The sequence below is a fragment of the Rhinolophus ferrumequinum genome, chromosome 12 (assembly GCF_004115265.2).
Source record: "Rhinolophus ferrumequinum isolate MPI-CBG mRhiFer1 chromosome 12, mRhiFer1_v1.p, whole genome shotgun sequence".
Taxonomy (NCBI): domain Eukaryota; kingdom Metazoa; phylum Chordata; class Mammalia; order Chiroptera; family Rhinolophidae; genus Rhinolophus; species Rhinolophus ferrumequinum.
In genome coordinates, this window is record NC_046295.1 from 51,440,641 (window position 1) to 51,465,830 (window position 25,190).

Sequence of the window (25,190 nt, forward strand, 5' to 3'; positions counted from 1 at the left end):
CCAATAGCCATAGTTGCCATAGTGACATTCTCTGGCAGTCCTGCTGTGTTGTACCCAGCCCTCCCACTGGGGACTGACCCGATTCCCGTTGTCATAGTGACTGGGCCTAACATTGCAGGATGATTGGACTGAGATTTACCCCTTCCCTCTTTTCCCAAGACACCATAGCTTTTTCTACTTCTTCCCAGGGCCTGATGGACCCTGGTCCCCTCGCATAGAGTTCAGCAGAGTCCCAACATTCAGCCTTGTCTGGAGCGTGTCACCCTGCACAGCTCCCTGAGCTCTGGCACATCCTTTAATAGACTTGTATGGTAACCTTCATTTTATTTATCAGGGCAATGAAGTTCAGAGGTGCTGAAATCATTAACAATAGAACCAGTATAAGAATCCATATCCACATCCAGAGAGTTCTGCTTTTATGGTTGAACCTTCCTCACAACCCAACCCCATTATCTGGAATCAATCTCAGGTCCTAAGAATCAGCAGGGCCTCAGGGAAGACCTCATAGCCTCAGGCTCCCTCTCTGGGAGAGAGGGCAGAGTCCCAGCTCCAGTTAGGCCCTCTATCCCCATTCCCATGCTCTCCCGGACAGAAAACGTAGGGCTTAGTTCAAGTTTCCAAATAAGAATTTATTCTTTCTTTTTTTCTAAAAAAAAAAAAAAAGTACCAGGTACAATTGTTTTTCGTGTGTGTGTGTGTGTGTGTGTGTGGTTTTTTTTTTTTTTTTTTCAAGTTTCAGCAAATGCTTGTTCCCCTCTGCCTAGCCCCAGAAGTCAGGGCTAAGGTTGGGTCAGAGTCTGGAATGGGGAATGGGGTAGTTGGGAACCACATGATTGGGTTTGAGGGGTGCCCCTCACCCCAGCTGAGGTAGGTAGGTCAGAGTCTGGCCAGGTGAGAGGAGGCACCCCAGTCCATGGCCCTGACTCTGCCCCCTGAACACCTTCCTCAGTCAGGACCCCAAAGTAAGGGGACACAAGCAGGAGAGGGACAACTGGAGTCTAGAGCCCTAGATGAGGGGTGGTTAAACCCCATATATGTGCGCATGCATGCACGCTCTTTCTCACACACATACCACACATACAGCTTCCACGCGTGCACACACACACACACACACACACACAGTTGGCCTTCAGAGAGGGGTCAGAGGGTAGAAGTGAAAAAATCAGGGAAAGACAGGGGAAGCTGAGTCTTTGGTTAGTGACTCAGTCCATCTGGGATAACCTCTCTGCCCTCAGCTGAGGGAGAGCAGTTCTTCCCCAGTCCCAACATCAGCCTCTTCAACTCCTGAGATTGGAGCAATATCTGAGAGTGGGAAAGGAGGAGGGGCAATGCCAATTGTCAGGTTTGGGAGGTTACCAAGGCAATCCAATTTGAATAAATTATAAATTAAAAATAAATAAAATAATAAGTGGCCCCTGCCCAGGACTGGGAGGCAACGCTGGCATGACTTGCCTGGGAATTTGGGGCAACCTCAGGGTAGCTTCGGTTCCTCCCCAGTACCTAAGCTGGCCTGGGAATTCCAAGGGAGGGGGCAGGCACGTGGAGAACCCAGAGTAGGGCAGATTGTGGTAAGGATCAGAAGTTTTAAACACCCAAATAATCACTTTGGGCATGAGCATGGCGAGGGCTTTAATTCAAGCCTGAAGGGTCTCTCGCCACCTCTCCACGTGTTTGCTCTGTCCAGCATGGAGTATGATGGGCTGGTCCTTGGCCCACATGGGTTCAGGGCACTGGCAATCAGGGCAAAGGTGAATAACGTGGATTGTGAGGGGCCTCAGTCACAGCCTGCAGTTCATAGGGGAGCCCTGTGTCCAGTTCCAGACTCCGGCGGGAAAAAAGCAGGCGGATGTCTCCATGCAGGCTTAAGCGGCCTGAGCGGGAGCTCCGGAACCTAGAAGAGAACAGGGTGATCAAAGTAAGGACCCAGACAATAGAGAAGCAAGGAGAGATGCTATTCAGGGAAGGGCTACCTGGGTTGGGGAAAGGATACCTGGGCTGCCCCAGCTGTCCTTGGGCCCTGTCCTCACCTGAGGTGCAGCAAGTAGCAGAGGAGGCGGCAGGTGGGGCTAGCATTTCCCTCCTCACCCACAGGCACCAAAAAGAGGCGATGGCGCAAGAAGGTCATGTGGGCAGCAGGCATGTCCGAGAAGTCAAAGGTCACGAGGAACATCTTCACCACAGTCTGATTGGGGTTAAATAAGGTCTGGGGGCAGGACAGGCAAGGTTGGTAGGGCCTAGGGGTTATTTTCCTCTCCCCCCTCCCACTCCTTCAGGGAAAACTCACCACTTGGATGGTGCCCATCTTGGGCACGCTGTAACCCTTCCTCCCCAGAGGGTTCAGGTCCACGACGCCCTGGGAAGGCCATGGAGCCATCAGCTAAGGTGGGCACTGAGAGAGCCCTGAATGCTCACCCATCTCCACAATCTCACTCTGTGACCTGGCCCCTGCTCCACACTAGAGTTCTCCCCACTGCCCTGACTCTCTCTTAGGTGAAGAACATCTAAAGAATACCTCTTGACCTCAACCCCTCATCCTCAAGAGCTGAATTTGGGTGCAAATTAGATCATACCAGAAAGGGGGCCGGGGCATTTTGTTCAGAAACATCAAAGAAGGTGACAGTGACAGGCAGCGTGACATGCTGGGGGCAGTAGGATCCACTAGCTCCAATCTCTGCCGTGAAGCCCTCAATATGGCCAGATGGTGCAAAGCGTCCTCGCAGCAGTGATTCCTGGGGTGGGAAAACACAGTGTAAGAGAGACACCAGCTCTTTTCCTTATCCATCCAAGTCATTCTCCATCATCCCACTTCCCACAAGACCCGCCCCCATCACAAAATCCAAGGGGAACTACCTCAAAGTTGCCCAAAAGGGTACGGCTGACAGTGGGGGTAGGAACAGGGGAGGCACTGGGGGGGCTCAGCAGGCCTGGTCCCTTCCGGAAGTTTCGAAGGGAACTCCTGGTAGGGGAGGAGACACACAGTGGGTTGGCTTGAGGTGTGTTGGGATGCCTGCTTATGTCCTTAGGCCTCACCCTTTGCCGTTACTTAGGGCTCCTGCCCTAAGGTCCCCTACCCAGCAGTGAGAAAGAGGATTACAGACTTCAGTCCTCATTTTCCAGACACAGGGCAGAGGGAACAGGTGGTCACTTACAGCTTCAGGCGACGGGCACCTTTCAGCCTCCGTCCCGTAGGACTGCAGTCTGTAGGGTCCTATGGAGAGGAAAGATTAGAGAAGGAGATTGGGTGGAGGCCAGGTATGTTTGGGAGCAGGGGCTCATCACAAGCTCTCGTAGGATCATGCCCCCTTCACCTTTTCCCACGCACATATCCACCTAAGAGTAGACCATCTCCAAAGGGGAGTGGGTAGGGAGTTGGGCAGAAAAGGGGAAGGGGATTGAGAAGTACACATTGCCAGTTATAAAATAAGTCACAGGGATATAACGTACAACATAGGGAATAGAGTCAATGATATAATAACTATGAACAGTGACAGATGATTACTAGACTTTTTGCGGCGATCACTTTGTAAGGTAAAATGTTGAATCACTACATTGTACACCTGAAACTATGATAATATTGTGGCAGCTATAATTGAAAATAAATCTTAAAAAATAGTAGACCATCTCCTCTCCTGGCTTACCAGAACAGGCTCCTTGGGCCCAGGCAGCAGATGGCTCCAGAAGGGTGTGGCTTTGGCATCAGAACTGTTGGCAGCAGGAGGGTGACCCAGGGTTCCCCGGCGCCTCTGAGGGGTTGGCCCCTCATCCTCAGAGCTGACATCCAGGGCTTCTCCAGCAGGAAGCAGCCTTCGCTTGGTGGGGCAGGGGCCTGGAGGTCCAGGGCCAGGGGGTGTGTGCTCGGGACTGTGCCCATTGGCAGTGCCAGGGGACTCCCTAGGCCAGGGGCTGCCCCCATTGCCCACCCCAGCCACTGGGCTCTTACTCCCTAGTTGTGCAAGACTGTGCAAATCAGTGTCAAGTGTGTGCAGCTGGCCTGGAGGGGCTTGCCCTGGGAAAGCCCCTAGGGACCCCTGTCCCCCTGGATCTGGGGAAGCCCAGTCTCTGGTGTGCAAAGTATTGCAGGAAGCATTTGACGGGGGCCAGGAGGGATTCCGGGTCCCTGAAGTCCAAGGTGAGGTGGAGCTACTTCCCTGTTCCACAACACAGAGGCCATGATGGCAGAAATGCTGGCTGGCCACACCCAGTCCCAGCCCCAGCCCCTCTGAGCCCAATAGCCCCACAGTAGATGGTTCTTCAGGGGGTAGGCCCTCCCTAGCCCCCAGCCCAGGTCCTCTCTTCAGCTCTCGGGGACCCTCAGTGGGAGGGGCCGATCGTTTTAGGGCCCTAGGAGGCTCGGAGGCACCAGCTGGAGTGGAAAAGATGGATACCTGGTAGACCCCGGGGGATGTTGCCCCCCCTGCTGGGCTGTAGCCCATGAGCAGGCCACCCTGGAGGGCCCCCTGCCTGACTGCAGGCTGCGAAGGGCCAGCCTCTGGCTCTGAGGATGGAGATGGCTCCGCCTGCACGTGGCGCATGAAGCCCCGCCTTGGGTCAGGGGGCCCCCCCCCCACAGCCTTTATGCTGGGCCTGGGCTGGGGGGCCTGGGGACATCTGTGCAAGAGAAGAGAAGAAAAGGTAGTCAGAGGAATCAATGTGTCTTCTCCCTCCCAGCTGAGTTTCAGATCCTCCCCTGGCCCGAAGAGGTGACCTTGCAGGGTTCCTGGGGGTAAATGTGTCTAAATCCCCAGGTGGATTAATGGAGTATAGAGGCTACTCCCAGAACTTCTGAAAGGGTGACATGTTTAGCTCAGATTTCTTACTGGACCTACTCCCCGTTCCCCTCCCTGGCACTCACCCCGATGAAGAGGCCTTAAGCCTAGCTGTGTGTTCCCTCTTTCTGACTGATGTCTTGCTCTCCTAGCTTGCAGTCTGGTCCATGCCCGCTGCACTGGCAAGGTGACTGCCACCATTCCGTGCAGCTCCTGGGCTCAGCTGGACCCTAAGGAAAGAAGAACAAACATAAGGATCCCTGCAGTCAGTGGTAAGGCTCCTCTCCTATCGTGGGCTAATAGAATACGCCACAAGACATCCTTTTCCCATGTGAGGAGCTCTTCAGAAACAGAAGGGTAGTCTTGGAATCCAGGGCCCAGAGGGCAGAGTTGGGCTACATAAGGAGTCAGAGAGAGGCAAGTCTTGGCTCAATGTAATAAGGATCTGGTGAGTTGAGGCAGGATGACCACTTGTCAGGGCCACCACCTTGGGGACTCCTGCTCTGAATGGAAAGGGGGATGAGATACCCCAAGCTCCAAGAGACCATACCGGCTAAGAGGTTGGCCAGGGCAAGAATTCAGAATTCCTAGTCAAGTCCACCAACTTGCACAACTCCTTCCCACATGTCTATCTCCAAAGGGACATGTACCACCCTAGAGCCCTAAGGACAGGATCTCGCAGAAACTCACCTCCCCTCCAGCACTCAGAGGTACAAACCTCAGGTCAGCTCAAAGCAGGCCCTCCAGCCTTAAACTCCCAATTGCCCCAAGCAGTCTGTCCCTTTAACAGGAGGCAACAAATCTAACTAAAAAACAAGTCTGGGGGTGGAGGGAGAGGAGGTACTACCAGAAAGTGCTTTCCAGGGTCTACCCCTCCCCCAGGCCCTGCAAACTCGAGATAAGGCAGTGGCAGTCAGACAGCTGGAAGCAACTAGTGGTACCTTTCTACTCTTCCCCAACACATCCAACACCCAAAAAACCAAACCACGGCTTTTCTGCCAGGGCACGATAGTCTTCACCAAGAAGTCCACCTTCAGGAGCCCATTCTGGGTGAGGGGAATGTCAAACTGAAGACCGTTTTCCTTCATGGGAGGAAATACTGCTCCCAGGATCAATCTTCTGCCTGATATCCTTGATGCCCTTTCCTCTTCAAGGAATGCCCTGTTTGCCTACCCAAGCCCTACCCTTCCTCCTTGGCTAGGTCAAGTTCCATCCCCTCCAGGAAGCCTGTTCTGGTCACTCCAGACCACAGGTATCTCTCTCTCCCCTGAGACATCACGTAGTGCAGTGTCACTATCTCCTGTAACCTAGTGACAGTTCTGCTTGCTCTGTGGGTAAGACATCTAGACTGACCATAGGGTTCTTCTTGAGGATAGGTCTGTGCCCCACTCCTCCACCCAACTCCAACCACAGAGGTAATCACATAGGAGCGTTCAAAAAAGTGAATTGCAAGCCCCAGAGATTTGGGTAGCAGTCCTGACCACGCAGAGAAAAACTCCCAGAATGAGAGCAGAGCGATTAATAGTACAGGGAGAATCAGTGAAAACAGAGGTGGGGGTGGGGAGAAAGAGGAGATTTGCACCCAGGGACTGAAAAGCGCTCCTTCACTAAGTTCCCATTATTACACCCCACACTATCCTAGTTCATCAAGTTCTCATTAGAACTGGGATCCCTAAGAAAATTCTGCTTCCCTGTGGTGGGTGTGGTGGCTGGAAAGGGCAGCATGCCAATAACAGTGTTGTCAGAGGGTACAACCTGTACTCTCTCTACCCCTCCTTTCTTCTACCCGAGCCATACAGACTCAGGAAGGGCCTTTTCCTTAGCTCTCCCACCTCCAGGTCATCCCAGTTGGCTTCTTGAGCCTTTGCCCTGGGGAAGCCAGGTGATGACATGATGCCCAACTTGACCCCAGCATGCCTGGCATCTGCTCATTACCCCAGAGCCCTCTCAGTTCCCTCCCTGTCAATGAGAAGCTCCAAGACTCACTTTCCTGCCACCCAGCCAGTCTGGCTCTAGACCATGGCTTCAAGCTGACTCACGGGGCAGGACTTAGGGGGAAGGGTAGGCCAAACCTCCTCTCTGTGCAGGGGGTGGGCAGCAGCTGGCGTCAAACAGCTGTGCCAGGCTTTGACTGGCAAAGACTACAGTTCCCAACATGCCAAAGGAGCAAGGCCAGCAAAAACAACAAGTCCCAGAATACTATGGGGTTTATATCCTTAGACACCTGCTAGGCCTGGGAGGTAGGGTAGGTGGGTGTTTGTACAGGTACAAGCTCCCAGGCTCTCCCCTTCCCTTCCGTATTAAAGATATGCATTTCTACCCTGATCAAGAAGCGTAGCAAGAATTCCTCTCCATGTGCTTTCCACCTTCATTCAATTTAGAGAGAACTGCTGCCAGCTGCTCTACATTTTGTCCCTGTACAGGTCCACACAAGATAAATGGCTTGTTTCTACGGACCACCACTGTGGTAGGAAGGTCAATCTCTGCTCTCTCACCACTTCCTTGGTCACTGGCCTAGAGCCTTTCACCCTCAGTGGAGAGGGAGCAGATCTCAGCACCATCTCCAAACTGAACTCGGCAGAGTCACCCAGGTTCCCACACTCCTTGTTATGGACGATCATCCACCCCCACCCCCTGCTTAGCCTCGCAGGTCCTTTCTCACCCCTCTCATCCCCACAGCCTGGGACAGGCCCCATTCCCTACTGGAGGTTCGCGGATTTGCTCTTTTCCCCTAGTACACACTCACCCCGCTCCCAAATTGGCTCCGCCACGGCGGTCGCTGCTCCGGACCCTCCGTCCCGTCCCTCCCCTCGAATCCCCGATCCTCCCCGCACGGGCCCCCAACCCAGACAAAGGGTGGCTCAGGCTGAGCTCTGCTTTGCTAGGCTCTTTTCTGTTCAGCTTCGTGTGCAACACTAGCGGGCCCTGGCGCCCGCAGCCCCCCAGACGCTGCTGCGCCCCTCCCCGCGACTGTCCCTCCCCGTGGCCGCCCCGGCTCCGCGCTGCCGACTCTGCTGCCCCTCTGACTCACAGGCCATTTCCTACCAGCTGATGGGGCCGCCCGCCCCGCCCAGCGACCCAACACCCCCGCCGCGGCGGCCGCGGCCGCCACGCCCCCCTTAGACCACGCCCTCAAGGCAGCAACCGTGCTCATTGGCCCAGAGGAGGCCAGCCTCCCCACGACCTCAAGTGTGAGGCACGCCCCCACCAAAAGATGCACGCCCATTGGTCCACAAGGGGGCAGGCCTACCCAGGATTGCCCCGCCCATCTCCTAACCCCTCATCTGCCGGAATCCAAAGCAGCGCTCTGCCCAGCCATTTAACCCTTTTAAAGGCGTAGGCCTCCCACTTTTCACCCCCCACCCCCGCCCTTCCTCTTCCGAGGCTGGTTAATAGGATGCCCAAGGGCTTTCACAACCACAGATGGACAACCTCCAAAATCGGCCTGCTCTTCCCACACCAGACCCCAAATATCCCCACTCTCATTCATCTCTCCCTGTTTTGCAAACCAGAGCTCCAGAGACCAGAGAACTCTTGGAGTCTAGGAAGATTCCTTCATGCCAGAGCAGATGAGAAAGTCCTGAAGTGGGATACTATCTCCTTCCATTGAGAAATGGTATTCTTCCTTCGTGATGTTTTTTTGCCTTCATTGGAGGGGCCCCAAGGGAGACATTCTAATTCAGAGATCTAAACATTCTTTGTGCTTCATACCTTCTGTCAGTACTCTTTCTACTCACAGGCCTCTGTTCAAGGAGGCAGAACACCCAGGGGAAGTAAGGTAGGAAGGCTTCTGCCCAGAGTGGGGCATATATGCCCAACTCAAACTCACCCCCATGACTCACAGCTCCCTAGAAATTCTCCACCCTCCCCATGAGTCACTGGGCCCCAGGCCCAGCCCAGGCCCAGCCAAATTAAGTGGCAGCAGAACCAGCATTCCTAATTCTTTTCCTCCTATTCTTTGAATGACCAGCATGGAAGCCTCTGTAAGGATTAGGCATTAAAAGACACTTTTCAGAGGGGCTGTTCTAGGGGCAACCTAAGAAAATACCTTTCTCTCTGCACTTTTCAGCAAATCAGACACTTTGGAACTTAGGAGGCTTTTTCTCCCAGTCTTCCACAGAAGCAGGAGAAACACCAGAGCCAAAAGAGGGACGATTCAAACTGAGGCCCTGGAGAACTGGCATCAGCCAGGGCAGCTCCCTGGTTGTGCCTCCAGAAGAGGAGGCATCTGTTCTTCTATATTTCAGAAGCCACAGGAGGCCCAAGGTCCTTGAGGTCATCATTGGACAGTAAAAAGAGGTTCCCCTCCTCCTACTTCCTCTTTGTGCCCTAGACTTAGGAAGGACAACAAGTAAGTTAGTTCCTCAAGGCTCCCTTCTCTTCACCTCAGACCAGGGGAAAAACCTTGAAAAAGAATGCAGTTGCCATGGAATGACTTCCTTGTTGGTTCCCTGATGATAAGGAATAGGATTAAATAAATTTTCAACACCCTGAACAAAATTGCAGAGTACAAATGTAAGAGTCTACTTGCCTTAGTAAAAGCTTACTGGGTAGACAGGTAGACACAGAACACTGTAGGAAAGGCATAATCCCTTGATGACCCCACCTTGTTCTATCTTACTGCCACTACCATAGGCGAGGCGTTAGTTACCTGCAAAGGTCGAGGGGCAATAGTTCAGGGGCAAAGATCAAAGATGTTCTAGGCCTCAGTATGTCCTGGAAAAGCAGCATGGTACAATCAAGAGGCCTTACCTAGCTGCCCTAACTCTTACCCTGCTTTATTTTTTTTTCACAGCAATTATCAACAGCTGGCCTCTCTCTCACTCTCTCTGTCTCTCTCTTTCTCTCTCTCTTTCACACACAGACACAGACACACACACACACACACACACACACACACACTTCTTCATTTATTTTTTCCTCTATTAGAATGGAAGCTCCACAAGAGCAGCAACTTCGTATGTTTTGTACATGCTGGTATTCCCATAATCAACATGCCTGGCACATAATAGGTGCTCAATAAACACTGGCTGAAAGAAACAATCAGGAACAACAATCAGGAGACCAGGGTCTTAACTCCTGCTCTTTCACTGTGAAACCTGGAGACAATCAGTCTGTTTGGCCATAAATTTCCAAATCTGTAAAACAAGGGGTTTGCATAAATGATGACACTGAAGACCTCTAGAACTCTGGCCTTTTACTGCTATAATTCTAATGGCTATTGTTCACTCATATCCATTTTCAGAAGATGAGTCCAAGCGTCTGAATGCCCTGCTGCTTGTACCAAAGAAGAAAAGACGTGTATTCCAGCCTCAGCTCAGCAAACTAATGCCTTTTCTCTTCATGCCCCACCCACTCACACAAATGCCTCAATCCTGAGGAAGCTGGAGTGAGTCTGCTCTAGGCCCGCCTCTTTGACAGACAGTCTGGGAAGCTGTGTTGCCATAGCAATCAGCTCCACCTCAAAAGGCATCAGCCTGCCCTCCTTTACCCCACTCTACCCCTCGGCTTTGTCTGGCCTCAGCACCCCCTCCCTCTCTAGATAGTCTCCTAACTAGAGGAGGCTGGCTTGGGGCCCCTTTTCAACAACACTGTCACAGTCATTCAGACACACTGTGGAAGGCAGGCCTTTCTCCCCCTTTCCCAGTCAGCCCAGAGGCAAAAAGAACTCTGGCACTACATCAACTCCCCTCAGGGAAGGAGAGGAGCCCCCAAGAGGACCAGGCTCTAGTGTCAGTTCTGACAGTCAGCTTACAAGCCAGGACTGTGAGAAGCCATTCCTTCTTCCTTCCCCAGTTGAGGCTGGAATCTCACATCCCTTCCCTAGTTCAGCCTACAATGGTGGCCCACCTCTCAAATCATAGATCAAAGACTCTCAATACTCCTCACTATTTCCCTCCTCCCACAGAAGCTCAGAATTTTTGAGGCCCCTAAGGTACCCCAACCAGCAGAAGGAAAAGGGTGGAGATAATCAGTTTGTGGGAGGTAAAAATATGGCTACCAGTCACTTAGGGGGCTGTTGGGAGAGATCTTGATAGTAGTGAGGGGTGGAGTCTGGGCCTTGTTGCTGGTTACTGGAGTCTCTGGCCATTGAGTATAAAGTCTGGGGCAGGGCACAGCTCCTAGACGGGCAAGGACCAGGCCAGGCCCCAGGGCGAGGAAGGAAGTGGGAAATGAGCACACCCAGAGCATAAGGGCAGGGCAAAGTGGGGGGGAGGGGAAAGATAGGGACCAAGGCAAGCTCTGGAAGGAACAGGAACTAGAGGGGGGGGGTAGGGGGGTTAACAGGAACCAAACGGGGGAAGGGTCCCCAGGGACACCAACATGGGGGCAGAAACCCCAGTCTCAGCCAGACAGATTCAAAGCAGACTGAGCACAAGACCTGGTGGCACAGAGGGCCTGGCTCCTCTCTAAGAGTGCTCAGGCCAGAAAGTGGAGTTAGGAGCTGAGGAGCCAGAAGCACTACAGACTGGCATCTTCACACACCAATTCCATCACCCTCACACCTAGAACACAGTACACAAACATCTTCCTGGAGTCTCCACAATGCCCCCAGACTATTACTTTCTCAAAGCATTAGGGGTTCTCCCCTCCTCAGTTGGAGCCTACAACCCGTTCCCCTCATACAGTGCCCACAGCCCCATACCGTCTTTCTCCACACAGTCCCTCCCTGGCTCTCACATTCTGTACCACCAGCCCTTCATCATACAACACCCCTTCCCCCAAAGTGCCTTCAGATCCCCTCCCCCCAAGTATGCCTTCAACCCTCCACATCAGATAGCGACCTCACCCCCGCACATAGTACTTTCCACCCCCACAAAGCACTCCCGCCCCTCCCCCACAAGAGCCCCTGAAGAATGCACCTCCTAGCCCACACATTGAGCCCCAATTCCTTCGCCAACTCTGTCTTCCTCCCCCCAGAAATCTACAGATCCTTTCCTTCCTAACGTGTCCCCCACCTCCTTATGTCTGCCCTAGCGTACCCCCGTCCTTGTCCCTTCTTCCTCCCGCACCCCGCCCCACACCTGTAGTTCCGGGAGTCCCGTTGCACCTAGGGAGGTAGTGAACTGGTGCAGTAACGGAGCAGCCCGAGCTGCAGCTTCGGCCTACAAACCTCGCCCCTTAGTCCGAGCCCCGCCCCCGCAACGCCCGGGCCCAACCTCTCCCACGTCCCACCTCCCACCTTCCCTGGTTTCGTCCCCTTTCCTAGTTTCTTGAATTCCTCGGGCTCCTCCTCTTTAATGCAAACCACGCCCTGTGGCCCCGCCCCTTCTAGTATACTCCGCCTTTCCCCAGGATCCTCCGCTTGTCCCTGGCCCCACCCCTGGCCCCCGCCCCCTTTTGGTCTCTGCCTTTCACTAGGACCCGCCCTCTAGAATTCCAGCCTGGCAGAATCAGTGCCAGGCCACCTTCCACCACTAGCCCCCTCCCACCTCGGAGGCTCTCCTCCCCCCGCCCCTTCTCCCGCTAGCCTCACGCGGGCGCTCGTTCTCCAGCCCGGATCCGCTGGCTCTGATTGGTGACGGTGGCCCCAATAGATGGCGGGGGAGACAAAGTGATGGCTGCAGGTCGCCTGAGGCCCCACCCCGGCCACGTGCAGCTTCTGTGATGACAGGTCTAGAGGGGCGGGGCCTCGTCCCGTCCCGCGGGCTGTGGGCCTAGGCTGACTTGATCCGAGAGGGGGTGGGGGCCGGAGCCCGAGCCAAAGCGCTAGCCTGAGGGCTCCGAGCTTCACCCGGCCTCTCCCCAGGCTTTCGTGCTGGTGTGAGCTGCCTGCGAAACTTGAACCTCTTTGTAGGGAGGTCTGGGTTAGCGTGCTCATTTGCCCAATAGTGTTTGCAAGGTAGGGTGCAAGGAGTCTCAGGAGTGTGTGAACTTGGGGGAATCTGGGCGGTGGGGTCTCAAGTTTGTGCGGTTGACGGATTTCTGCAGCCTATGCTGTGCCGGAGAGTTTGAGATCTGGAAGATGGGCAATAGAGTCAGATTTGTACCTATGGAGGTGGGTCAGCGAGGAAGTCTGAATTTTAGGAGCCTAAGTGTTAATACTGAGATAGAAGGGCCTGAAATCGCCGGAGAAAAGTAGGGCCTTTGCTTTGTACAGTGCAGAGTGAACTATGTAACAGTTACACAAGTTCTGTAATTTAATTAGCGCTTGAGTCTTCTGTTCAACTTCTTCCTCACTGGTTCCCGAAATACAGCAGGGTAGGTCGATGCTTATTAGCTATCGGTAGATGGCAGCACAGGACCTTTGCAGATCTGAATGAGTCCTAAGCCCAGACAGGGACGATGGGGCCTCTCAGAGGAGCCGGCGGTATGGAGGTGGCTGTATGGTAGATCTGACCTGATCAAGTTCTCTGAAAGTCTCAGATTCTTTAGGTCTGTCTCTGTGACTTTCGTTCTGTCACTAAATAACTTAAGTTACTAATGGTGAACACTAATGGTGTGCCGGGGGAAAAATTGTTTTTTTCTCTGCCCTTAAGGAATTTGTTTTAGATAGCCATACAAATATTGATACAGTCCTAGAAAAAGTAAAGTTAGAACGGTTTTGGGTAGTGGAAAAAGCACAGAGGTTTGAAGTCATTGACAGTCTTGAACTTTGGTTTGGGTATTTACTAGCTATGAATTTGGGTAAATTACTTGACTTTTTAAGAAATAAACTTTTAATTTTAGAAATCTTAGATTTACAGAAATTTTGTGAGCATAGTACAGAGTTTCCATATACCCCACACCTAATTTCCTGTACTATTAACATCTTACATTAGTATGGTTCATTTGTTACAATTAATGAACCAATATCGATACATTAACTAAAGCCCATACTTTACTCATAGTTCCTCAGTTTTTACTTTGCATCCTTTTTTTGTTCCAGGATCCCATCCAGGATAACACATTATGTTTAGTTGTCATGTCTCCTTAAGTTCCTCTTGGCTGTGATAATTTTTCCGACTTCCTTGTTTTTGATGACCTTGACAGTTTTCTGGATCACTGGTCAGGTATTTTGTAGAATGTCCTTCACTTGGGATTTGTCTGATGTTTTTCTCATGATTAGACTGTGGTGATGGGTTTTGAAAAGGCGTACCACAGAGATAAAGTGCCAGTCTCATTACATCATATCAATTTATGTGTGTGTATATGTGGTATGTTTACATACACAATATTGGCATACTGTATATTTGCATTACAATCTATTTTTAAAAAATCAATATCTCCTAAACATTCCCTGAGTCTTTATTCTTCTAAAGATTAAAAAAAAATTTCTTTATGAAATATTTTAGGCATATAGAAATTTATAAACAATACTATAACAAACACCCACATTAGTCTCGTACAGCTTTATCAAATCTTAATATTTTACCACATTTGCTTCAAGTTCTCTTTTAAGGAAATTAATAATTCCGATAAAGTTGAAACTTTTACATACCCCTTCTTACTTAATCTCACTCCTTTCTCTCCCTTGTTCTTCATCTTCTCTCCTCAGAAGTAACCACTATCCTGAATTGATGTTTATCCTTCTTTTGCATTTAAAAAATAAATTTATTGACTGATATATGTACTTCTTTTTTTTTTTAATTTTTTTAAATTGCAGAATATTGAGGAACAGAGTGTTTTTCCAGGACCCATCAGCTCCATGTCAAGTTGTTGTTTTCAATCTAGTTGTGGAGGGCGTAGCTCACTGGCCCATGTGGGAATTGAACTGGCAACCTTGGTGTTATGAGCACTGCGCGCCAACCGGCTGCCTCATACACGTACTTCTGTTGGGTAGATACCTAGCAGTAGAATTGCTGAGTCATAGGACACGTATATGTTCAGTTTAGTAGGTATTGCCAGTATTTTTTCCAAAGAGATTGTAACAGTTCACGTTCCCACAATATATGAGAAATCTAGTTTCTCCACTTCCTTGCCAACTCTTGATGTCAGTCTTTTTAATTTCAGCTATTCTAGCATATGTGTAGTATATCTCCTTGTGGCTTTAGTTTGCATTTTCCTGATAGCTAGCAAAGTCCAGGTACCTTTTCATATGTCTGTTGGCTATCTTTTGTGACTTGCCTGATCAGGTCCTGGCCCATCTTTCCATATGGTTGTCATTTTGCTATTTGTAGGAGCTCTTCGTATATTCTGGATATGATTCTTTTGTTAGAGAAATCTAGTGTAAATATCTTTACCTACTCTGTAGCTTGCACTTTTATTCTCTTAACAGTCTTTCAATAAACAAATTGTTAACTTTCATATAGTCCAATTTATCTTTTTGTAATGTTGACCTTAAAAATAAAACAGCCAGTTATTTTTACCAGCAAAAATTGGTTTATTCAGGATTAGCAGAGAATTGTAATGCAGGTCAAGCGTACTATAGCAGAAACTATAGGCGAGTCCAGCAAACAAAGCAGAGGAATGGTACTTTATAGAGGAAAAGGAGGAAGTTGGGAGAGGGTGCTTTGAAAGAAAGTCCAATGGAGGAAAGAGAGTGGTAATAGCTTCTCATTGGCTGAATTGCAAGTTCCCATTGGCTTGGTTTGTTGCTAGGCAAGGAGAAATCGTCCTCCTGCTGGGATAGTAGAGACACTTCTTGTTGGGAATGGTAGGTGCATTCTTTTCCTCTTGGGGTATGTAGTTGACATTGAATGGTAGTGCGTGAGAGCTCTACCTCTTGGCCTCTGGACTCCATTTTAAATGAGGTTTCCTTTATTCAGTTTCACAGTTTATGGTTAATGCATTTTATGCCCTATTTAAGAAGTTTTTGCCTGACCAAAGTAATGAATATATTCTCTCATGTTATTGTCTAAAAACTTTATTATTTTACCTGTTATAAGTCATGTGGAATAAATTTTGGGTATGGTGTGAGGTAGGAGTCAAGATTCATTCCCCCCCACCCCATTGTTATCCATTTGATCCAGTACCTTTTATAGAAAACACTTTTGGGGCCACTGGATGGCTCAGTTGGTTAGAGCACAAGCCCTTAACAATAGGGTTGCTGGTTCGATTCCCACATGAGCCAGAGAAGGTGTCAGATTGGAGTCCCACATGGTCCAGTGAGCTGCACCTTCCACAACTAGACTGAAAACAACGGCTTGAGCTTGCAGCTGAGCTGCGCCCACCACAGCTGGATTGGGAACAACGACTTGACTTGGAGCTGAGCTGCGCGCCCCCCCCCCCCCAAGTAGATTGAAAAACAATGACTTGACATCCTGGAAAAACACTGTTCCCCAATATTCCCCAGTAAATAAATAAATAAATAAATAGGCAACCAACCAAATAAGTTAACCTTTAAAAAAAAAGTTTATCTTCCCTCCATCCTTCAATCATAAATATTTACCGACTGATTACTGTATATTTTTTAAAAGTAGGCTTTTTTTTGCCATCATTGCTAATTAAAACTTACTTGCTTTGTGGTACGATTTTGTGAAATTGGTGCTATTACAAGTAAGTTCGCCGTCAAGATATAAGGGATAGACCCTTTAAGGAAGTCCAATGGAAAGTCTTCAATGAAAAGAACCTGTTCTTGGGTGGAAGCCCGCCCCTGTGGGAGGATCAGAGGGCTTCAATTCCAGGTGAGGAGGAAGCCCCGCCCCTCTCAGCTTTAAGCCTTATTAGTGGGCGGAGCTGCCTTCATTCTTGCACGTAAGGAAAGCCGAGGGGGACCCAGACTCCTACTTGCTCGTGGAGGGGCGGGGTCGGTGGACTGGGCGTGAGTTGATTGGCTGGGAGGCGGGGCCACGGGTAGGCGATGTCCAGGCACTCGCGCGGATCCCGTGTGGAGTGGAGGGAGGGAGTCCTGATTGCTCCTGCTTCCCAGCGATGGCGCCGCGGTGCCGCGCCCAGTCCCCCGCCTGCCGGCCCGTACTAATAACTATCGGGAATCCCCTCAGACGGTGAGAATTGGAGCGGGTCCTAGGGAGCGGCAGAACACTGCCTGCGACGTGGACCATGAGGAGCGGCCAGACTCGTGGGGCCGATAGCGGGAGCAACCGAGGCACCTGCTGAAAGGAAAGAGGGAGCGGCCGGGTGCGGCGGCGCGGCGGAGGCTTGCCGGCGCCTCGGCCATGTCGCTGCTCTGCGTGCGTGGTGAGTGCGCGGACTGCGGGTGGCCGGTGGTCGCTGAGGGGTCCCTGCACGCTTCAAGTGGGCGGCCGGTTACCACTTTTTCCAAACTTCTCTTCCCGTCCGTGCCTCGGGGGACAATTATGTTAACTTCTTTATAAACATTTAAGGAGTTCTTTCTACTCTTTCTTGTTTTTCCTCAAGCTCCTATGAGGGACTGTTACCTCTCCATTCCGGTGGCCATGTGACAGTGTTCTTGGCTGGCAGGCCTAGGTCCTGTGTAACAAACAGTGACTGGCCCTTTCCTCTAGTGAGAGTGGACGAGCGAGGAAACCGCGGATAGTTGATGTCTGTCAATAGTGGGCAGTCTCCATTCTCCCTCCTCCCTGCATCGTAAAACTGAAGTGGGCTTAGTAGGTTCTTTTTATCACTCTTTGAACGCATAGTGGTTCAGCTGTCACATCCATTCTTCCAGTGTATTTCTTAGCTTACACTCCTCTATTGCTTGTCTTGTCCCCTGCTCCTTCCTTTTAGTCTAGGCTAAGATTAGTCTCATATTCGATTTGCACTGGTGTGTTGGCTTCTCTCCTTTTTGAGCGGAATGTACAGAGTACGGAATATGATTGATTACTGATTGATTTACTTAGCTTCTATCACAGTAACTAAAAGTGAAGAGCCTTTTTGCTTTTTCACTGAGGACACTTGATCCATCTAAGAAGATATTTTAAGGCAAGAGCTTTGGGGTTTAAGATGAGGCAAGGTGCATGGATTAAGCTACAAGAGGGTATAGACTGTTTCTTACTGGTTTTTGTGTGCCTGACATAGAAACTCAATGCTGGTTTTGAATGAAGGCAAGGACTGATTTTAGAGATTATCTGATCAGAAAAAGCATGGCTTGGAGTAGCCATTGAATTTGATCTTTGGAAATTCAAGTTACAGCCTGTCATAATTTGTGTTGAACAAGATGGGATAAGGTGGCTTGATTGTGAGTGCGAGAGAGAATTTATCCATGAGTCTTTTCCTGGCATCCTTTACTGGATAGTGGGAGTTCATGTTTCTTTTGGCTGTGTGGATTAGAAGCACTGTTGTTTGTGATCTCTCTGATAAGCGTTTTCCCCAGCTGCTGGCCAACCGAACTGCTTTTCTCTGTTCTCTTCCACTGTTTTGTTAAATCTGTATTAACCCACAATGGATTTAGCTATTTCCGGGGATTATGAGACACACAGAATTTTTCTTCTTTCATGGTTGATTTTTCGTTAATGAGAATTTTGCTTTGCTTTTAGTAAGACATTTCTCTCAGCAGCTGGGAATCTATTCCTTTAGATCCCTGCTGTTGAGTAGCAGGATTCAAGAGAGATTGGGTTTTGCAATGTCTCTTGGACAGTTTAAACCTCTACCGCCACACTGTATTACAGAGCTAGTCCTCATGAAAGACTTTAGACAGGAGCACTATTAAACCGGAAATTCCTATTTAATTGAATTTAAATCACTTCAGAGAAGGAGCTGCTGCTGTTTTCATTTGTTCTAATATTGGACAGCTTTCATTGTCTAGATATTCTGCTGTTTGGCTTTTAATGTTCATAAGTCAAATTTCTCCTCTTTTGAACCTGGGGGATTGGAGTCTTGAATAGAAATCCTGAAGATTATTAATTACTGAAACAAGGAGCTGCCTTATGCAGAAGTATTCATATTAAATGGTAAATTATTCATTGTGGGGAAACTTACAGAAATAGATAAAAATAAATCTAAAATGACATTCCTTGCATTATATTTTGGCAGTTAGGACTGTTCACATTCTGAAAGAAGTAATGAATGATATTGTAGAACAACTCAATTTCTGTTTGTCTTGGGGTGGAATTGAAGGAGAAACTTTTTCCTTGTAGTCAAAATTCAAACAGTTAACTTGATGTAGAAATAGGCAAACTGGTATTGATTTAATCCCGAACTTCTCAATCAAAAAGTCAGTTTCTTGATCTAACACTTTAATCATGACTTATTGCCTTCAGGTTAAAGGACTCTCAATATAAGTAGTCTGATTCTAGTCTAGGCCCCTTTGGGCCCTATATTCTTGCCTATCTTTATACAGATACTTTGCTCTGGCACGAACTTGATTCATTCCTGCCTCTGCACTGTTTGCCATTTGTACCCGCTGAAATAGTTTTCTTTCTATATTTTCTGCTTATCAAAAATGTATTCTTCCTTTCCCAGGTTGTAGTCTACATTTTTTGTTTAAAAGTTCTTCAGTCTACAGTGATCTTTTTTATACTCTTTAAACTCTTAAAACATAAATTATTTATGGTCTGAACAGTGCCATTAATTTGGCAATGAGTTGTATACTACGTGGCAACTAGCCTTGTACTGTTAGCTCACGGTGACCCAGACAAAGGTGATAATAGTACTTATTGGTCAGATGAAATCTGGAATTTTGTGTTTAGTTTGGGTATTTGATTCTAAAAAGCACATTGAGAAACTAGAATTTCTTCAGAGAAGAATGATTAGAATAATGAAGAGTGTAGAAGCCATTTAAGGAAATGAGAGGTTTAGTTTTGAGAAGATTTAAAAGGGAGAGGATCATAATAGATGAAAATTGTTTATAAAACTGTTGCTCCAGAGGACAGAACTGGGACAAGTCGACCGATGATTCAAAGTCATAGGAAATGACATATTAGCGTACTGTAAGGAAGAACTTAAACAATTAGGGTTGTTCTTAACAAATGGAATGGACTACTTAAGGATTTTTTGAATAGGACGCTTTAAGCAGAGATTGAGTGGTAAGAGTGTTCTAAGAGGGATGTTGACGTTGAGTGTGAGGTTAGACTTGAATTTTAAGAAACCACCCTTTTATAGAACTCGCTCAATCTTTCTGCAAATATTTGGCACAGCTTTCCTCAGCATACTGATATCTTTTTGCTTCCATAGGAGCCAGTGCCACATGAGCAATGCTAGTAAACTAAATCAAGGATTTTCTTTAATTTTGGTGTTCATGATTAGTTTCTGCAAACACATAAGCATTTTAAAAATAGAGTCTTTCTGTATTTCTTTGTAATTACCAGTGTTTATAATTGAGCCGTGGATTTCCTTTCTCTAATTTGAACCAGATGTGATCACAGTTGACTTGTTAAAAAATAAAAACAAAATATAGTTTTGAGGATTTAAAAAGTGAATATATTGTTAATCATAGACAATTGAGAAAATGCAGAAAAATGTAAGAAGGAAAATAAAAATCATCATAGTCCCACCACCCTCTCAACACCATTGTTAACTTTTTTGTTCCTTTCATTGTTTTGTTTTTATAATAAAGGTAACATATATGTAGGATAAGAAATTCAAACAGTTTAGGATGTGAAATGAGAGGAAAACGTTCTGTCCCCATTCCCATTCCTCAGAGGTAACTACTGTTGACTCTTTCTTGTATCTCCTAGAAATTTTCATTACATCTGTGTGAATAGATTCTATAGTTGGATGTATACAGTAGTACTCAACTTTAAAAAAAACCCTCATATATTTTCCGATCAGCCTATCTGAGTCTAAATCATTCTTTTTAATGGCTGTGGAGTGTTCCATCATATGAGTGTACATAATTTAACCAATTTCATATTGATGGACATTCAAAACTTTCATTTTCTATTATAAACAGTGCTACAATGAACATCTTTACAGAATGTTTTATATTTGGAGATTTCCAATCAGCTTTCCACCTAGAAAGCTGTGTGATTTGTTTATTGCTGTTTTCTTGGCATAATAATTATACTCACCTGGACCCATTAACAAACCAGATGCCTCAGCGTCTCAGATCAGCATCCTCTATTAGAGGCAGGTTTTTTACCAGTAGGTAACATTTTATGTTCTTTAGAGACTTGTGACAGTTTGAAAAAGACCAAAGACCTCAGCTCTTGTAAGTTTGACCTGTGATTTGACCTGTACTTGTCTTTTTCATCGTCTTTGTATTATTTAAAAATTATTTTCCATATTGAACGTTTATCACTTGTGTTTTTAAAACAGAACAAAACAAAGTCACTAATGATGAGAACTATACCACGTTGATTTATGTTGTGATTTGCCTTAGAAAAGCTTATCATAATTTATTATCACTTACCAGCCATCTAATTAACTGAAAGGATAATATTGGGAAACTCTTAGAAGGTGAACTCTCATGGACACATTGATCGTGTGTCAATTCTAGCCCAGGAAGATCCAAAGGTAAACATTTGACCCTTGAATAACACTGGTTTGAACTGCACAGGTCCATCTATGTGCAGATTTTTTTCAATAAACAGATTGGAAAATTCTTTAGAGACTTGTGACAATTTGAAAAAGCTCTCAGATGAACATTATGATTTTCTTAATAACATTTTCTTTTCTGTAGCATACTTTATTGTAAGACTACAGTATATAATACATATAACATACAAAATAGGTGTTAACTATTTATGTTATCAGTAAGGCTTCCAATCAGTGGTAGGCTATTAGTTCAATTTTGGGGGAGTTGAAAGTTAACCACAGGGAGGTGTTAGGCACCTATGACCCCCGCGTTGTTCAAGGGTCAGCTATTTTGGTTTACTGTCACTATGGAAAGTAGGAATAGTAATGATTTCAGAGTTTTCAGGCATAAGAACAGATTGGTCAAGTACTTCTCATTTTCCCCTGTGGGGACAGAGCAGTTTCCAGGCTCTCGGCCTCACATGGAAAGGTGCTGGTTCAGGTAGTAAATGGCCATCAACTGTGATTGGATGGTCATCAGCTGTGGCTGGTTGGCCGTCAGCTATAACCAGTGAGCCATTGGCCTCTAATATAACTGCAGTGGCTATGCTAGCAGCAAATAGGGGGCTGGCAAGAAGATGGTGACTGAGCTAGGAAGAGCGGATTGCAGTTAGCACGGGGGATCGCAGCCAGCGAGGTTTGTTGGCAGAAAGAAGTGGACAGCAGGTTATGGATAGTGTGGCTCCTGCTTCCTCTGTCTCCAACCCAGCCACCAGTGAGAATATAGTGACTCCCCTACCTATGGCTCCGTGGGTGTTCCTTTTTGTCCTCACCATGTCCTGCGTTCTTGTGTGGGGAGCAGGAGCTGAGATCCCGCTTGACGCCCGGCATGACACTCCCCAACATTATTGTCACCTGCCTCAGCTTACTCCTTGCTGCTGGGTTTACATCACATTCTGTTCCCTGCCTTTACAAGTGGAGTTGCTGCTGGGTTCCTTTTGCTTAGCTATGGCATCAGGAAGTTAATTGTATCTTGTCTGAGCCAGGCAGCAGTGAAGGGTTTCCCAAAGGGTTTCAACAAAGGACCAATTTCCTTTGCCATAGATAGCTGTTGTCATAAATTGTTCTCTTCCTTATAAGCAATAGATTCTGTAATTGCTTAGTTTCTAAAAGTGGGGTTTCGAGAAGTTGTTCTCTTTAGGCTAATAGGCTGAGTTTTTATCCTATTTTACCTGTGCTGTGTACTTCAGACTTTGCTATGTGAGTTTGTTTAAAGTTTGGGCTATGTATCATTAGCAAATATTTGTTGAGTACCTTACCTTCTCTGTGACTGTTTATAATACATATCTATATAGAAGATAAGAACCCAAGGAATCTAGACAGGTTTCATATAAAACATCTCCTTTCCTATATAAACCCAGAATCCCTTAGGACTATTAGATCTGACTTGGGATAAACAGAATAAGTTCCTGCTGGAGTGGGGAAATACTGTATTTCTTTTTTCTAATTTTTAAAGCAAGATTCCTTAAGTTTGGGGAGTGTTTTATATATCCCTTCTAGTGGACTGTGTATTAAAAGTCAGAGAAGATTTGCTATTTGTATATATTTTTTATTGACTATATATATGGAAAAGTACACAAATCTTAAGTGTATGGCTCACTGAATTATCACAAAGTGAACACACATGTGACTACTACCTCAGTCAAGAATAGAACACTGCTAACAACCCCAGAACCCTCTTTACCTTTCCTCTTAGTCATTACTCCCACTTCCCCAACGGTTAATGTTATGTGACTCCAAAACCATAGTTTAGTTTTTTTTAATTAATAAACTTTTGTCAGGTCCAGCGCAACACGGGCAGTGAGGGTGCGAGAAGGAGCGGCTTTGGGTTAAGTTTTTAAGAAAGAAAGAAACAGACTTAATGCAGTTAAATGAGAGGGCCAAGGGTCTCGCAGCCTTGAAAGACTGGAGCCCCGAATCAGACCGACTGACGGCTTTTATTGATCAGCATACAAGGATGTGGCATTGTTTTAGACACGGTCTGTCACTATGTCAGAAAATTACCTCAAACCGAAATTATTTGTCCCAAAACAGCCGAAGCAGAGAGTCCCATGATGACTAAGGTGCGGTATGTACCTCCCTGGGGGGCAAAGTCTCTCACGTTGAAACAATTCTATAGAGCTGAGCAGAGAGAGCTGGATCTTATCGCTCCAAAGACCTCTCTCACAATTAGGTGAGAGGGAACAGCCAGAGTTAGCAGCAGCTTTTCTCAAGCATGGGGGAAGGGGAGGCAAGGCTCCTTCCCAGATCTTCCAAGGCAGCTCATGGGGGTCTCTGCGGGGGTCCTGCCTGGCTTGAGTTGTTCTCCCCCTCACCCCGCCTGCTCCGCCCCACCGTGGGAAATCTTACTCGTCATTGGCTACAGACCCTCTTTTGGAGACCAAACAGAGAGACACAAGACGTAACAAATTCAGTCCCAGTGAAGTACAGTCCCACAGACTCTTCTTTCCTTAAGGAAAGGTGTGAGGGGACAAACGGCTAGGCTGTTGTGTGACTACAAACTTTATCTTTTTTAGAGCAGTTTTAGGTTCACAGCAAAACTGAGCATGACCTTTCACCTGTGTTTGAATTTTTTAAAAATTAAGGTATAATTGACATCCATTCCAACCCCCCCTACCCCTTATCCTCAGGGGATGGGTTCCAAGACCCTCAGTGGATGCTTGAAATCATGGATAATACCAAACCCCATATATACTGTAAGTTCTCACTTAATGTTATTGATAGGTTCTTGGAAACTATGACTTTAAGCAAAACAACATATAATGAAACCAATTTTACCACATGCTAATTGATGTAAACAATAGTTAGGTTCCTATCGTAGTATTTCTGGTCACAGAATCACCACAATTCTAAATAAAGACCCTAAATTCATCTAATAGTAAACATTGAAATATATGTGAGCTATACATACAACAAAAATCAATAACATGTAAGAATTCTTTTCTAACCCACTTATTCCAGTTCAGGGTTGTGGGTGACTGGAGCCTGTCCCTACAGCTCAGGGTCCAAGGCAGGAGCCCACCCGGGACAGGGCGCCCTTCCATCACAGGGTGCATCCACACTGGCTCAGCCTGGGACAGTTCATACATGCCAGGTCACCTCACCTGCACAGCTTTGAGGTGTGGGAGGAAATTGGAGTACCCGGAGAAAACCCATGCAGACAGAGGCCCTGGCTGGGAGTTGTTTTGTTCTCAATGTTATAACGAAATGATGTTGAATGGACTGATGTTATTCGAGGACCTGCTGTGCTATGTATTTTCCCCTATACGTGTGTATCTATGATAAAGTTTAATTTATAAATTAGGCACAGTAGAGGTTAACAACAATAACTAATAATAAAATACAGCAGTTATAACAGTATACTGCAATAAAATTTACATGAATGTGGCCTCTCTCTGATAACCAGTCTGATAACTTAGGTGGCTACTAATGGGCCGTAGCGTATATAGCGATGGATACGCTGGACAAGGGATGATTTACACCCCAAGCAGAATGGAGTGGGACAGTGTGGGAGATTTCATCACTCCAATCAGAATGGCAGGCAATTTAAAACTTATAAATTGTTTATTTCTGGAATTTTCCATTTAATATTTTTGGACTGTGGTTGATCACAAGTAAGCGAAACCACAGAATAGGGAGGACTATTGCTTGAACTTTTCATAAATAGAATTATACAGTATTTCTTTTGAGCTGGATTCTTTTGCTTGACATTATGTTGTTAGATGCTCCCACTTGATGCATATAGCCATAGTGTACTTCATTGATTGTATCTTGTATGAATATACCACAGTTCATGTAAATACCTTTGGTGGACATTTGTTTTTTTCCATGTTGGACTATCATTTATTATATATACTCCACCTGCTCTTGTACTTTTGTATCTTTTGGTCCTACCCCGTATGTATTTCTGATGGGTGTATACTTGTATATATCTGGGATTATGCTTTCTGGGTCATTGGTTATGTATCTGTTTGACTTTAGTGGATAGTATAAAACAGTTTTTCAAAAATCTGTCAATTTATTCTCCTAGTACTGTATTTCTACTATTGTTTTAAAAAGGAAGAATGGCCCTTAGTTCTCATCTTTTGGCTAGGTTATCAAACCACTTCACAGGCATTAATACATATT

At 47.0% G+C, this 25,190-nt stretch overlaps 2 protein-coding genes across 10 annotated transcripts in view; one reads left to right on the top strand and one right to left on the bottom strand.

The window, feature by feature from the left end:
- Positions 1 to 608: 608 nt before the first annotated feature.
- On the bottom strand, positions 609 to 12,326 carry ATOSB (atos homolog B). 5 transcript variants are annotated; one of them, XM_033123746.1, is made up of 9 exons: positions 11,792 to 11,902; positions 4,853 to 4,996; positions 3,639 to 4,608; positions 3,150 to 3,208; positions 2,851 to 2,956; positions 2,571 to 2,729; positions 2,285 to 2,353; positions 2,028 to 2,203; positions 609 to 1,891 (listed from the first exon to the last, which is right to left on the bottom strand). In XM_033123746.1, the coding sequence occupies exons 3-9, from the start codon at positions 4,530 to 4,532 to the stop codon at positions 1,738 to 1,740; spliced, it is 1,617 nt and encodes a 538-aa protein (XP_032979637.1). In that variant the 5' UTR covers positions 4,533 to 4,608; positions 4,853 to 4,996; positions 11,792 to 11,902; the 3' UTR covers positions 609 to 1,737. The 5 variants fall into 5 exon arrangements, with proteins under 5 accessions (XP_032979637.1, XP_032979638.1, XP_032979640.1 ...); XM_033123747.1 differs by lacking the exon at positions 11,792 to 11,902 and adding an exon at positions 7,513 to 7,678 and having other exon boundaries at positions 656 to 1,891; XM_033123749.1 differs by lacking the exon at positions 11,792 to 11,902 and adding an exon at positions 12,244 to 12,326 and having other exon boundaries at positions 692 to 1,891.
- A 4,165-nt stretch (positions 12,327 to 16,491) lies between these two features.
- UNC13B (unc-13 homolog B) overlaps positions 16,492 to 25,190 on the top strand; it is a 180,494-nt gene continuing 171,795 nt past the window's right edge. For 3 of the 5 annotated variants that reach the window (XM_033122892.1, XM_033122894.1, XM_033122893.1), the window contains exon 1: positions 16,533 to 16,826. In XM_033122892.1, coding sequence (XP_032978783.1) covers positions 16,805 to 16,826 — 22 coding nt within the window. In that variant the 5' untranslated portion in view covers positions 16,533 to 16,804. Of the gene's footprint in view, positions 16,827 to 25,190 lie in introns of all 5 variants that reach the window. The other 2 variants (XM_033122890.1, XM_033122891.1) reach the window with 1 other exon arrangement.